The 13,645-nt window shown below is 35.8% G+C and overlaps 2 protein-coding genes across 4 annotated transcripts in view; one reads left to right on the forward strand and one right to left on the reverse strand.

Moving 5' to 3' along the window:
* The window catches only part of Gart (trifunctional purine biosynthetic protein adenosine-3 Gart), a 67,215-nt gene extending 62,129 nt beyond the window's left edge, over nucleotides 1-5,086 (forward strand). For all 3 annotated transcript variants that reach the window (XM_081741385.1, XM_081741384.1, XM_081741386.1), the window contains exon 18: nucleotides 1,571-5,086. In XM_081741385.1, coding sequence (XP_081597511.1) covers nucleotides 1,571-1,756 — 186 coding nt within the window. In that variant the 3' untranslated portion in view covers nucleotides 1,757-5,086. The remainder of the gene's footprint in view (nucleotides 1-1,570) is intronic.
* A 3,467-nt stretch (nucleotides 5,087-8,553) lies between these two features.
* LOC145672114 (dnaJ homolog subfamily C member 28) overlaps nucleotides 8,554-13,645 on the reverse strand; it is a 57,116-nt gene continuing 52,024 nt past the window's right edge. The window contains exon 7 of the mRNA XM_081741390.1: nucleotides 8,554-9,155. Within this exon, the coding sequence (XP_081597516.1) occupies nucleotides 8,739-9,155 (417 nt within the window). The 3' untranslated portion in view covers nucleotides 8,554-8,738. The remainder of the gene's footprint in view (nucleotides 9,156-13,645) is intronic.

Consider the following 13,645-nt stretch of genomic DNA (forward strand, 5'->3'; position numbering starts at 1 on the left):
TATGACACATTTGTAACTCAGATATTATTAACGTAAATGTCATGTTTCTCAGAAGGGAATTTTCTGCTTGCTTGACAATTGAGAGCATTTAATATAGCATTGGATAATACTAGTGTCAACCCCCCTGTGTGTGCCTTTAATAGCAAGTGCGTAGCTCGAAGACACAGGAAGATTGTTCTCCGAACATTTTCTATAATGTCCGGGAAAATTCAATTACTAATTTTAAGAAAGTAAACACATGACGAGTTATGTTAATAATCATTGTATTTTCAATAAACAATTGTGATGTTAGAGTGTACTTTGTGGTGTAAAGGATGAACAAACGTTACCAGATCACAACCTACTGAGTCTGATTAATTTCTCTATTTGATGAAAAACGAATAGCAAACACATACCTTCAGTTGATGTTGTTTCTTCAGGAAGCTAAGGTGCAGCAGAGGTAACTCCAGCCACTGGTGATTGTAACGCTATTTAAAAGTTCAAAAAGTAAACTGGTCGTAGAACTTATATTGTAGACTAATTCGCCATAGTTCGTAAAGATTCTTATAGTAATTCACGTTGATTTGTCAAACTTAAAAATGAATGAATTGAGAGTCTCTTCTCCGTCGAAAGATCGTTTGAGACCGCTCTCCGTCGAATCCTCACCATCTCCTCTTCGTAGAGTATTTATTTTCAACTGTCAGTTTCCCAATCTGCCATCTTGCTTTACGTCGCTTCACGTGTTTTTTCTCTCATTGCCGAAATTCACATTTCTGCAATGATCATCAAATAGACAAAATCTCCAGACGTCTATCTCCGTAATCTGACAATTTTGTCACATCCTAAAATTTATGTCGATGTTAACAATTGACAAACAACAACGTAAACATTATAACTACTCTCACAACATTTCATCTTTGTTATTCTTTGTAATCAAAACATTGCACATTCACACGTCTGTCTTTACAATTGACATAACCAAAACAATACTTGGATAACATAATTTTGAAATCTATTTTCTTAACCTAATTCTGTGTTGTTGTAATTTCTTGACTTTTAATTTTGTCTTTTAATTTTCTCACATTTATTTATCTTTAGTTAATCCAATTATTAAAAAATCTTAAAATAAAATCCCATTAACTTCATCTCCTCAACACTAGTCTGAAAAAAGGTGATATGGAAAATTAAATGGTTATTCCCTACTTCCCACACTCAATTTCAAAGTATTCATTCGCACAACACGGAATACGAATTTATTGTGTGTTTCGAAACCTAGGCTTGCAGTAGTTCAAAGGTTTCCTACAAATTTCAAGGGACTTCTACATACCTTAGATAGCTTTACTTCCGAAAGAAGTTTGCTATGCGCATTGTGCAAAATTAAGTTGTAAATATTGTTATGTAGTATTTGTTAATTAATTCTTTTCTTGATATGTTATTTATTTTATTTTTTATTTTTGTTTTTATTTTTATTATTTTTTTTTTTTTTTTGTATTACTGTTTTTACACGTTTCAGTGTAAAATGGGCAACGTGCTGTATCTGGAACTATACATATAAATAAAATAAAAATATATATGTTTATCTTTATTGTAGGAAGACATTGACGCTGGTGCCATTATTGTTCAAGAGTCTGCACCTATAGAAATAGGAGACACTGAAGAGACATTACAGGAGCGTGTGAAGTTGGTGGAACATAAGGCTTTTCCTAAAGCATTGGAACTCCTTGCCAGAGGACATATTACTTTGGATGAAAACGGAAAAATTATTTGGACCCAATAGCAACATACTCGCACGTCACTTTTATTAAAGGACTTTCTTAATTAAAATGAGAGAACATGTTTTTGTATGCATTTCAACTGCAGCTAACTCAAAAGAAAATTAGGGACTGAAATTCGTGTAACATAATTTAGAGACAGTTCAGGAATATTTCGCAAAGGAGAGATATTCAAAAGTACATGGATTACCTTATTTCAAGCATACTGGTTCCAAGTTGCTGTTTTCTACCGCTACCTAATTTTGGATAGTCGGGAGTGTCCCCTTACTTTGTGTTGTCTAGGTAGGAATAGTGTAGTCTTAGGGTAAAAACTTAAAGGGATTGCTTAAAGCTATGAATACGTTATAGTTCAGAAGGCGACAGTCCCAACTGCCAAAAATTAAGCAGCAATTGAAGACAGTAACTTGAAGCCGGACACTTGAAAGAAAATATTTTAGGTAGTTCAAGAAGTTTCCAAGTTGTGTATAATCGTTGAACAATTCCCTTGTTGAAAATTATAAATCCAAAACATTTTATGTGATTTTGTCCCTTTTGGTAGTCATGTTCAAAAATGGTTCCTGTGCTCAGTGGCATAATGAAGCGGAAGTTCTGGGGTTCAGACTCCACAATCTACAATTAGATGTATATATTAACTAATATCCTTGAAATAAAAATAAGCATGAAAAATTGGTCTATATAGATAGATAGATAGATAACATTCAAAGTTTAATTCAAATGTGGAGATAATGATGAAAGATATGTTTCGAAATTCGATTTTTCACGTTAACTGAGGTTTTTTATTATTATTATTCAAAATGTGCAAGTGTAGAAAGCAGACTTCAAATATGATCTTCCAAGGTTTGAAGTGACGCGTAGAATTTGCGATTTTATATAACCATTTTGGGAAATTGTATAGTTACTAGTGTGTTTACTGCGTATATGGCGCACTCAGCCGCATGTCGAAGTTTTCTAATTTCCAAGTTTATTGTAAAATTAACGTATTCAATATAGAAAGAATATTGGTAAGGAGTTTCTAATTTACCACGCACACACATATAATCAGTCGTTCTTCATGTATTTAGCAAATGTTTATAATAAATTACATTTATACTCTGTCCAATTTACTTAACATGTAACTTCTAACAGGTTTGTTCCGCGTATTTCCACTAATTCTTGTTCGAATAGTAATTAGTCAATTCACTAAGTCCAAATCCCAACTTTCATGACTAAGTAGGTAAATTTTCTCTGAGCGCAATACAGTGAACACTATAATTTAAGGTTAAATTTAGGAAAATACTAAGTTTTCTAAATTCGCATCCACTATTTCCATAATCGTCCAATGTTCTCAGTTTTACTTTTTAAATACAGTGGAAGTTTACTTTAAAAAAATAAATTGTAGATGTTAATTATCTGATAAACTTGCTGCATTTGGAATACAATAAAACATTAGTACCAGTCGCACGTAAAAAAAAGTATACGTTTCATTTTGGACATAAAGGGCTGATTTGCCGTTTGGATTTAAACGGCATCGGAAGTGTCACTGTTCATCTCAGCTACCTCGAAAACTATGGATTCGATACTATCAAACATTTGTTTTAAATCTCCTCCTCTCCCTCCCCTAAGTTGCACCGTCAAAATGAAATGATAAAAAACATTCCAGGTCCGAACCTCATCTATGTTGAAAATTTGATCGAGATCGGTCGGGTGGTTATAAAGAGTTATTTCCATAAGCCTTTGCTAATGAATTTTCTTCAATAGTTTTCTGTAAATTATACGGAAAATAACACACTTGTGCACTTAGTTAATTTTAATTCAGAAATTACTGACATGTTGCCACAGGAATCCATTTTTTTGAATATGACGGTACCCCTGTCGAAAAGTGTAAAATTTCAAACGGTCAATACTTTTGGGGCTGGATAAAAACGAACAGAAAACACTATATTATAACAGGCCAATTAATTTACAAATGAGAAGCTATTGAAAATGGAAACTTAGTCTAGTTGATCCAATAGGTCTACCTCTTCAAAAATTTTCACTTTTTAGTTTATGCCCAGTATGTATCCAATAGTAACAAGAAAGAAAGAAAGAAAAAAAAGTTATTGAAGATCTGAGATATTTGTAAACTCAAATGATGTATTTCAAAAACTATTTTGAGACTTCATAAGATACTGAAATACAGAAGCAAAATGAGATGGTCTTTTAGACTGAATAAGATAAATATATTGACAAGCCGTACTCTTTTCCGTATAAAGACTTTATTTCAGTTATGTTGCTGAGGGCACATGCATATAACATATAAATGTAGACTGAATACGGAATCGGTGCTAAGTGTCAAAACGAAAATATTGAGTAAATAGCTCAGATGTTACTTCAGAACTGATGGGACATATAGGCACGCGCATTCGTCTGGGGATTATTTGAACTACTTCCACAGTGAATACTAGATAGCCAGTTGTTCACTGAGTAGTGTTAGGCACATAGGTCACATTTTTATATTCAAGCGAACGTTTCCATTTTTGGCACTTAGCACGCATTTTATATTCATTCTACAAATGTATTGTTTAGAAACATTCGTTTTTTTGTGTCATTTGTATAGTAAGAAACAAAAATTCTGCCTCTTTCATGGAAATACATACTGTTCAAGAATTATTGTAGATGCTGTTGAATCAATTAAATATGTTTGGAAGCTTTTAAAAATAATAAACATCATGATGTTGGAGAAATTGTATCGAATTAGTAGGATTCGAAGTCCGATCTTCTTGGCGAATGGATATTTCATCACTTGGGCTATCAGCAACGTCAGAAGCTTCCTGCGTTTGTCACTAATTTCTATACTCAGACTACTCTACATGGCTATTTAAATTGACATGGTATATTGTAAAAATATAATTCAAATATTGAAATCATTGGAGTTTTATTAGAAACAAAAGGTCTGTAAGAGATTATTGGTGATAGGATGATCAAGTCCGAGATTTCGTAGGGTGAGATAGAAAATTCAACGTCTAGCGCCCAAATCATTTGTCAACGCAAAAGAATCATTACCTGGTTAACTTTGTAATATTTAAAATTGTATACAACGCACAAGTAGATACATATAAATAATTGACGCATCTTTTGATGAGAAATGAACTAATAATATCAAGATTCTGGTGTTAAAAGTTCCTATTGAATTTATATCACACAAAATTATATGTGTATGCTCACTTGTGACTTGTTTTGTAATGCATTTATATGTATGATAAAGTAAGACGATTGCTTCTGCATGAAAATATGACATTCCTGATTTTGTTCTATTATTGCTGTTTGTAATTCTTTTATATACATACCAAATAAAGATGATATTTTTATAAAATAAATAGTGGCAAATTGCATTTTATTTCGAACGTAATTTTCGTGATTGATTATAATATTGCGAGGTATAGAATGAGCTATGAGCATCGAAGAGTAGGAAGAACGTTATTGGTTAGGAAGATGGTAGCGGAGAGGGAGGAGGGGGGACTTGCTGGTAGTGTTTCTAACCCACGCGGATCCTAACGTTGAAGATAAGTACATTTTAACAATGAATGATAAATACTTAACGTAATGGATACATGTAGGTTGAAATATTTATTAAGGCTCAATGCTGTCCATATCCTCGATTTCATCATTTCCATCTTCTGTTTCTTGTGACAAATCCCTATCACTGTCCTCGGCCAAGTTTGTTATTATATCTTCCGTAATAACGTCTCATTGAGGCTCCATTTGAAAATATGTTTGTTGACATCTTCGTACTTTATCACACTTTGCCTTCTACTCTACCACTGTTATCATTGTAAACTTCACTTCAGCGAATTTAATCGCATCATCCAAGGAAAAAATTGTATTTCTTACTGCTATATATTCTTTCACTGCATCCCAAATGAATGGATGATAACGGTGGCAAGCAATGAACTAAATATCTATACTCAACTAGTGGCAAATATATTTTAAATTGTAAAGCTATGATTTTCACATATCTTCTCTATAAGAAGTATGTCTCGCAAGCCAATCGATCATTACGTTTTTGGGAGATGATGATGTTGGAGAAGCAAATAACTGGACAGCATTGTGACACGGTGCATTCTCTCTCACAAGAACTGAAATACCCGCCAAGTTTGAAATTAGCCGTGACCTCAACCACTTTTCATAATTCACGTCTTTGTGACAATCCCCAGGCTTTTTCCACGTTTACATATTACTAACCCAACTGTAATAAAAACAGTTTCTCCGCCAGTATGTATGATTATTACGCGTTGTCCTTTGGATATTGTTGGAAGCAATACTCTTATCTCTCAACAAGTTCTGTTTCCTGTGCTATGTGCTATCCACGCTTAAATAACAAGAGTAAAATGGAACCATAAATCCACCTAGTGCAACTGAATATTCAGGTAAGATAAATAAATGTTAATAGGACAGATGAATGAATATAAGTGATCACATCATTTTAAATGAATGCGAGAAGAGTACGCCTGGTGATGGATTCAAAATACTTTATCATTTCTCCCCAGTAATGCTAGACACTGCCAAATTCTAGTTTACGATTGTGCCAGTTAGCAACACTATTGGTAACACCAGTATCTTTTAACTGTGTTGACTGTGGATCTCAAGTTCATAACTCATGCTATTCCTCATGGCCTTGGTGTATTTGTGGGAGTACAATTTTGAGTTCGATCATTGATGGGTTTCGAATGAGATTAACACGATTTTGGGTTCTATTTGGATGTACATCGAGGGTGACAGAGCTAATTACGTAAAATTTTAAATATCAATTCTAGTAATTTATTAAATCACTTTTAACATTATTAGTATTGTAGTAAGATGCTTACCAGTAGAATTTGAGCATTCCTTTAGGAACTGTTTTAAGAAAAGGTATAGAGAGTAAAATGGGCTAGCAAAAAAAAAAAAAAAAAAAAAAAAAAAAAAACTTGTAGCTACTGTTCATATCTTGATACTTAACCTTTAATAGTATACTGAAGACTCTTTTCATACAAATATCATTAGATCAACATATTAATTTCTTATTTAATTTGAAGCACGTTTTAAATTTCATTTCAAAAAAAGTGTTCAGCGTAACATTATTTTTTTCAAGAATTCCCTAAAGGAATTAAGCAGAAATATGTAAGTTTCAAGCCTCAAACAGCTAATTGATACCAAGTTAAGAGAAGCCAAAAATCTTGTCATACATTACTGTAAACTACTCTGAATCTTTATGCTATGAAGATCTGTTCCAGGCATGAGGGAAAAATTTTAGATACACTACATAGAACCACAAACATACTCAGCTCCTTCCACTGCTCTAGTGGCCAACGTATGAGCCTTTGTTGCGATTCCGATAGGAGAGTTAACGCATGGCAGTGGTTCGGATATTAAACTGTAGGCTCACGTCTCAACCTCGGAGCCGAAAAATTACACCAAAAACGATACTCAGGATGAATTATTTTCTCCTAACAACAATACTCCAGTATGGTCCTAAAATGTGACATGCTTGAATTTCAGAAGTGAGACGTGCCGTTTGGTATGTGCATGTTATATGATGTGATCTATGTTTATCAGGTTTCTAAAGTTTGGAACAAGTGGAAGAACTGACGATTAACAAACATATTATTTTAGTACCTATTCCACATGCCCGCCAGCATTCTCAACGCACTTCCTCGAACATTTCGCTGATTCCTTGAATTCTCTTCAACATGTGAGCAACCCTTGCAGTGATTAACTCTCTCCCCTTCCCCGCAAAGTCATTCAGATCCCGGACTATCTCAATGTAGATCACAATTTCAAAATTCATCAGAAGGCACAGTCTATGAGTTTGAGATAAGGTACCCGTGGCGTCCATTACACATGCTTTATCCCAATCCAGTGTCTAGGAAATGTTGAAGCTGCGTAATACTAATTAGTGATTCCATTTATTTCGCACTTTATAATACTTACCGTGTACATTTCTGCTGTGAAAAAAAAAAGGTGCTAACTATTCTTGTTTGAAACTGTTTAATTTCAGGATTCCCAGTTTTAATATAATTTTTCAGCTACGAGGGAGGATCAGAAACTAAAGTTGCAAGACCGATATTTCTAGAGTTTCGTCTGTTATAGAGAAATGAAGAGTGTGCGGTAATTTTAATACACGGAAATGTGTAGACTTTCAGCGATCCACTACTACAACGCTAGTTGTAGGTAAGCATAAATGGCGACTCGTTTGGAAAACTGGATGGCTGAAAGTCTACACATTTCCGTGTATTAAAATTACCGCACACTCTTCATTTCTGTCCGCTTAGTTATTCGATTTCTGCGGGCGAAACATGTAACCTCATCAGTTACTGAAATTCACCGGCAGCTGGTAGGGGTTTACGAAGAGACTGTATGTCTCGCCAGATATGCGACTGGTAGGCAAAACGTCACCGACGAGGAACGCAGTGGCCGATCCAGCACGGCATCAACAGATTTGAACACAGCTAGCGTGGAGGAGCTGATTCAGAACAACAGGAGGATCACGTTACGGCATCTGAAGGCAGAATTGGGAATGTTCGGAAGCGCTTTGCTTTGCTTCAGACGAAGAGGTGAAACACTTCGTGGCAACGTGGCTCAACACGCAAGGACAGGATTTTCACAAAGAGGGAATCTTGAAACTTATCGCACGATATGACAAGTGCCTCAAACGATATGGAGACTATGTAGAAAAATAATCTAATATATGTACTATCTGTTGACTGTATTGGTTGTATGAAATAATATATATAAGTTTCACTGCAAGCTTTGTAACCTCACTTTTCGATCACTCCTCGTAACTAAATATTTATTCTTAAAACGTATCTTAGGAGCATACGGATTTTATTAACAATTCTTTACAAATAGTACATATCTACAACTTATTTACCCCTAATTAAACGCGACACAGCTAAACATCTATCGAGCCAGCGTCTGTTATTGCTCTGGATCTCAACAAGAGCTTGGAATATATACAACATGTGAAAATTACACAAGGTTAAAAACTTGCTACTAACTAGTTTTCATAAACATATCTTCTAGCGCTGCGAAGAAACCTTTACTTTGTGAAGAGTTACTGTGTGTCTGTTGCAATTCTTTTCTCGCGGGTGGCTGTTCAGGTAAATCATATTTACACTTCCCTTCTTGCAAGATTTTTTCTGCTTCCTTTTCCAGTTTGAACAGGATCATTTGCTTTCTCATTAGCGGCACCAGAAGATTGTATTTATTGATCTTCGAATTTAATTTTTTCGTTACTTCTTCATGTTCGTAGATCATCTGTTTCCACTGCTCTTCTTCCTCGTCACTCAATGGATACCTACCGAGGCGTTGTCTGCATAAACACAATTTTGTTCTTAATTGCGACTTTTCTTCACGAATTTCTTTCTGCAACGTAATCCACTCCGGCGCAAATCCTTGCTCGGCTAACATCTGCAATTCAAAGGGTAAATAAAAATAAGAAAAAGTTAATTAAATATACAGTGTTATCTCAGAATGCATGCTAACTCGTATTTAGTGATGAGAACATTTAGATGCGTGGAAGCCTACTTTTTTGAAGATTACTTTTCCACATTTATATGGCTCGAAAATTATTTGATGCGCTTACGTTTGACGTAACCATATGCTATTTATACTAGTAAATAAAATCATCTGTGTCCATCAAGTTTTTACAAAAGAAAGGAGTCAGCTACAGCTACCCAATCTTGTACATACAGGTCTTCGCCAAGTCTAATCGCGTACGAAGTCATTCTTATTATTTTCGGCCCAAAGGAGGATTATTGAAGAGGGTGCTCAAAATTAATGAAAGTTTCTGGTTATTTCTAAGAATATTAATTCTGTGAAATTTATGATTAACCTGACCTCACTGACATTTCCAGAATAAAACTTGGAATTTTTATAAAGATCCACCATCTTATCCTTCACCCCCTATGCCCCCCTAAGGCCGCTGCGTTATCAAAATAACATTCTATATTAAAAAACCACATACCTTTGTACTACAATAACACCAAATTTAAAATTAATTGATCCAAAAAATAGTTTTTTTCCGGTATGTTTGTGCTACGGATATTTATAGTAAATTTTTAATGTGGTTTTTAGAAGAGGGCTGTAGCCTTATATTAGTCACTGGCACATCCAAGGAGCATCGGAGTATTAATTCTATGATATTTGTGATTAATTTGATGCTCACTCTCATTTTCAAAATAAAATTTGAAATATTAAACTTTACATTTATATTTGCTTATTAAATATTATATATTTTTTACATATTCTTTTTTAATACAAAATTATATAATTATTTTATCACCATAAAGCAAAATTTACATGTTCTTCACATCCACTCCTTTGCAAAGAGCTATTTACCACACACATACACTGCCTTTGGAACATTAACAACAAATCATACTACACTACAACAGAAGTGTACCAACACACAAACAAGACCTTCACAAAAAAAAATAGATTAAAAAGTATTAATTTTGGAAGAATCAAAAATTATCTGGAAGTTCCACATAATTGGCACAATAATGTTTCAAAATGTTCAATCAGACAATAGAACAGTAAATTTCCATTAAATTAACCGTATTCGGTTCGGCAGAAGTAAAATGTTTAGAACTTTTTTAAAAAATGGAATTTTTATAAAGATTCACCATCAAATGCTTCTCCCCCTGTAGCCCCTAAGGTGCTGTCTTACCAAATCAGAAATCCAGATTTCAAAAGCACGTACCTGTTTACTACAATTACACCAACTTTCACATTATTTGACCAAAAAAAATCCCGTATGTCTCTGCTAAGGATATTTATGCCCAATTTTTATATGATTTTTGGAAGGGGACTATAGCCCCATATAAGTCACTGACACATGCAAGGAGCATCGGGATATTAATTCTGTGAAATTTATGATTAACCTGATGCTCACTGGCATTTTCAGAATAAAATTTGGAATTCTTATAAAGATTCACCATCATATGTTTCGCCCCCTGTGCTCCCCCTAAGGCGGTGCGTTACCAAAGTAACATCCTATATTAAAAATATACCTTTTTACTACAGTAAAACCGAATTTCACACTAATTGATCCAAAAAATAACTTCTGGTAGTCCCTGCTAAGTATACTTATAGTGATTTTTATGTGATTTTTAGAAGGGGTCTGTAGCCCATATCAGTCACTGGCACATGCAAGGAGCATCGGAGTATTAATTCTGTGACATTTGTGATTACTCTGACGCTTACTGGCGTTCCCAAAATAACATTTGGAATTTTGGTAACACTCCACCCACCACCTTTTTACGCCCCTTGCTCCCATTACCCAAAATAATGTTCGAGACGACTATACTAGCATTGCGGATGAGTGTTATTGCATTTTGTAACAAATAATACTCAATTGCCCCAAAATCCTTACCAACAATCATTGGAGAAAACTGCTTCAAAAATTTAAAACTGAATATCCCATAATGAAAATGAACTTTTGTGTTTGTGTTTTATAAATGACTTTCTCTCATTTAATGTTAAAAGTTTAAAAATTCAGACATTTTTCAATAAGAATGTCAAATTTAACATTAAGAGTGTGAAAATTTCATATTCCAGTGCTCTAGAAAATTACACGAATTACGGAGCAGGCTATATATATATATACTATGTGATCAAAAGTATCCGGACACCTCCCAAAACATACGATTTTCATATTAGGTGCATTGTGCTGCCATCTACTACCAGGTACTCATTATCAGCGACCTCAGTAGTCATTAGACATCGTGAGAAAACAGAATGGGGCGCTCCGCGAAACGCGCGGACTTCGAACGTGGTCAGGTAATTGGGTGTCACTTGTGTCAGAAGTCTGTACGCGAGATTTCCACACTCCTAAATATCCCTAGGTCCACTGTGTCTGATGTGATAGTGATGTGGAAACGTGAAGGGACACGTACAGCACAAAAGTGTACAGGCCGATCTCGTCTGTTGACTGAGACCGCCCACAGTTGAAGAGGGTCGTAAAGTGTAATAGGCAAACATCTATCCAGACCACCACACAGGAATTCCAAAATGCGTCAGGATCCACTCCAAGTACTATGACAGTAAGGCGTGAGGTGAGAAAACTTGGATTTCATGGTGGAGCAGCTGCTCATAAGCCACACATCATGCAGGTAAATGTCAAACGACGCCTCGCTTGGTGTAAGGATCAAAAACATTGGACGACTAAACAATAGAAAAACGTTGTGTGGAGTGACAAATCACGGAACACAATGTGGCGATCCGATGGCAGAGTGTGGGTATGGCGAATACCCGGTGAACGTCATCTGTCAGCGTGTGTAGTGCCAACAGTAAAGTTAGGAGATGGTGGTGTTATGGTGTGGTCGTGTTTTTCTTGGAGGGGGCTTGCACTCCTTGTTTTGCGTGGCACTCTCACAGCGCAGGCCTACATTGATGTTTTAAGCACCTCCTTGCTTCCCACTGTTGAAGAGCAATTCAGGAATGGCGATTGCATCTTTCGACACGATCGAGCACCTGCTCATACTGCACGGCCTCTGGCGGGGTGGTTACACGACCATAACATCCCTGTAATGGACTGGCCTGCACAGAGTCCTGACTTGATCCTATAGAACACCTTTGGGATGGTTTGGAGCGCCGACTTCGTGCCAGGCCTCACCGACCTACATCGATACATCTCCTCACTTCAGCACTCCATGAAGAATGGGCTGCCATTCCCCGAGAAACCTTCCAACACCTGATTGAAAGTATGCCTGCGAGAGTGGAAGCTGTCATCAAGGCTAAGGGTGGGCCAACACCATATTGAATTCCAGCAGTACCGATGGAGGGCGCCACAAACTTGTAAGTCATTTTCAGCCAGGTGTCCGGATACTTTTAATCACATAGTATATATATGTAGATACGTAGCCTAAGGAAGTCCGGACCCCCCTCCCCTTCGAAACCAGAAATGATAAAATAATTAAGGAAGGATGAAACAAAAAGAAATGAGAAAAAGAAGAAGCAGCATTCAAAATAAAAAGCTACAGCAAGAATGCAGAAACAATCACAAAGCTAAAACCGTACTACGAAGGCAGGGGCTTCCCAAGCAGCCATTGAAGCAGAATACAATTTATGTTATGGTGCCAAAAATGGAATTCCGTTGAGAAATCTGCTTTACCAGATAGAATTATGACGACTTTAGATGCATGTGACAAAAACTTCTACCCGAACATCCGCTATTTACTGTGTTCTGGCATCGTTACCAGTGTCGACATGTGAAGCAGAGAGATCGTTCCCAACTTTGAAAAGAATAAAGACTTACCTACGAAACCGAGTGGGGAAAGAACGTCTAACTGGCATGGCTCTGATGTCTCCTTTCACCCCTAACGAGATGTTAAATGTAATGGCACGAAGAGGGAAAAGGAGGTTGCTTCTGTAAATATTTGTTGAGACAGAAGGAGAAAGTTACTGACGTGTGTTTTACTGTCTGTTCCAAATGACAAGTTAAATAAGTAGTAGTCAATGAATGATATGCACACTTAGGCACAGCGTTGTCGGTATGTGCCCTTCTAATTTTTTCCTCTCCACTTCAGCCTTACGAGGAATGCATTAGCCGAGTTACTTACAATACATTGTGCCGAATGAGCAGGATATCCTGGAAGAGTCAGGGAATTTGAAATTCCTAGAAAAGTTATGGAGTTCTCAAAATTTCTGCTACTAATCAGGGAAATTTTAAGCTTTCGAAAACATAGAGCCATTCTGTAATAGTGTGGACATTTTTACCATAATTTTTCGTCATTGCTTCTCTGCAGTATCAAACATGCTATTTCAGAAACAGTTTTCTACTGCTCCTTTAACGTTTTATTTGGAACAGACAATAGCTGACGGAATAATAAACACAAAAAGTTATAAGGAAAGAAAGTTCTGTAAATATTTGATCAAGAGAGAAAGGAACGCAGATA

Source organism: Thermobia domestica, chromosome 15 (assembly GCF_964235325.1).
Source record: "Thermobia domestica chromosome 15, izTheDome1.hap1.1, whole genome shotgun sequence".
Taxonomy (NCBI): domain Eukaryota; kingdom Metazoa; phylum Arthropoda; class Insecta; order Zygentoma; family Lepismatidae; genus Thermobia; species Thermobia domestica.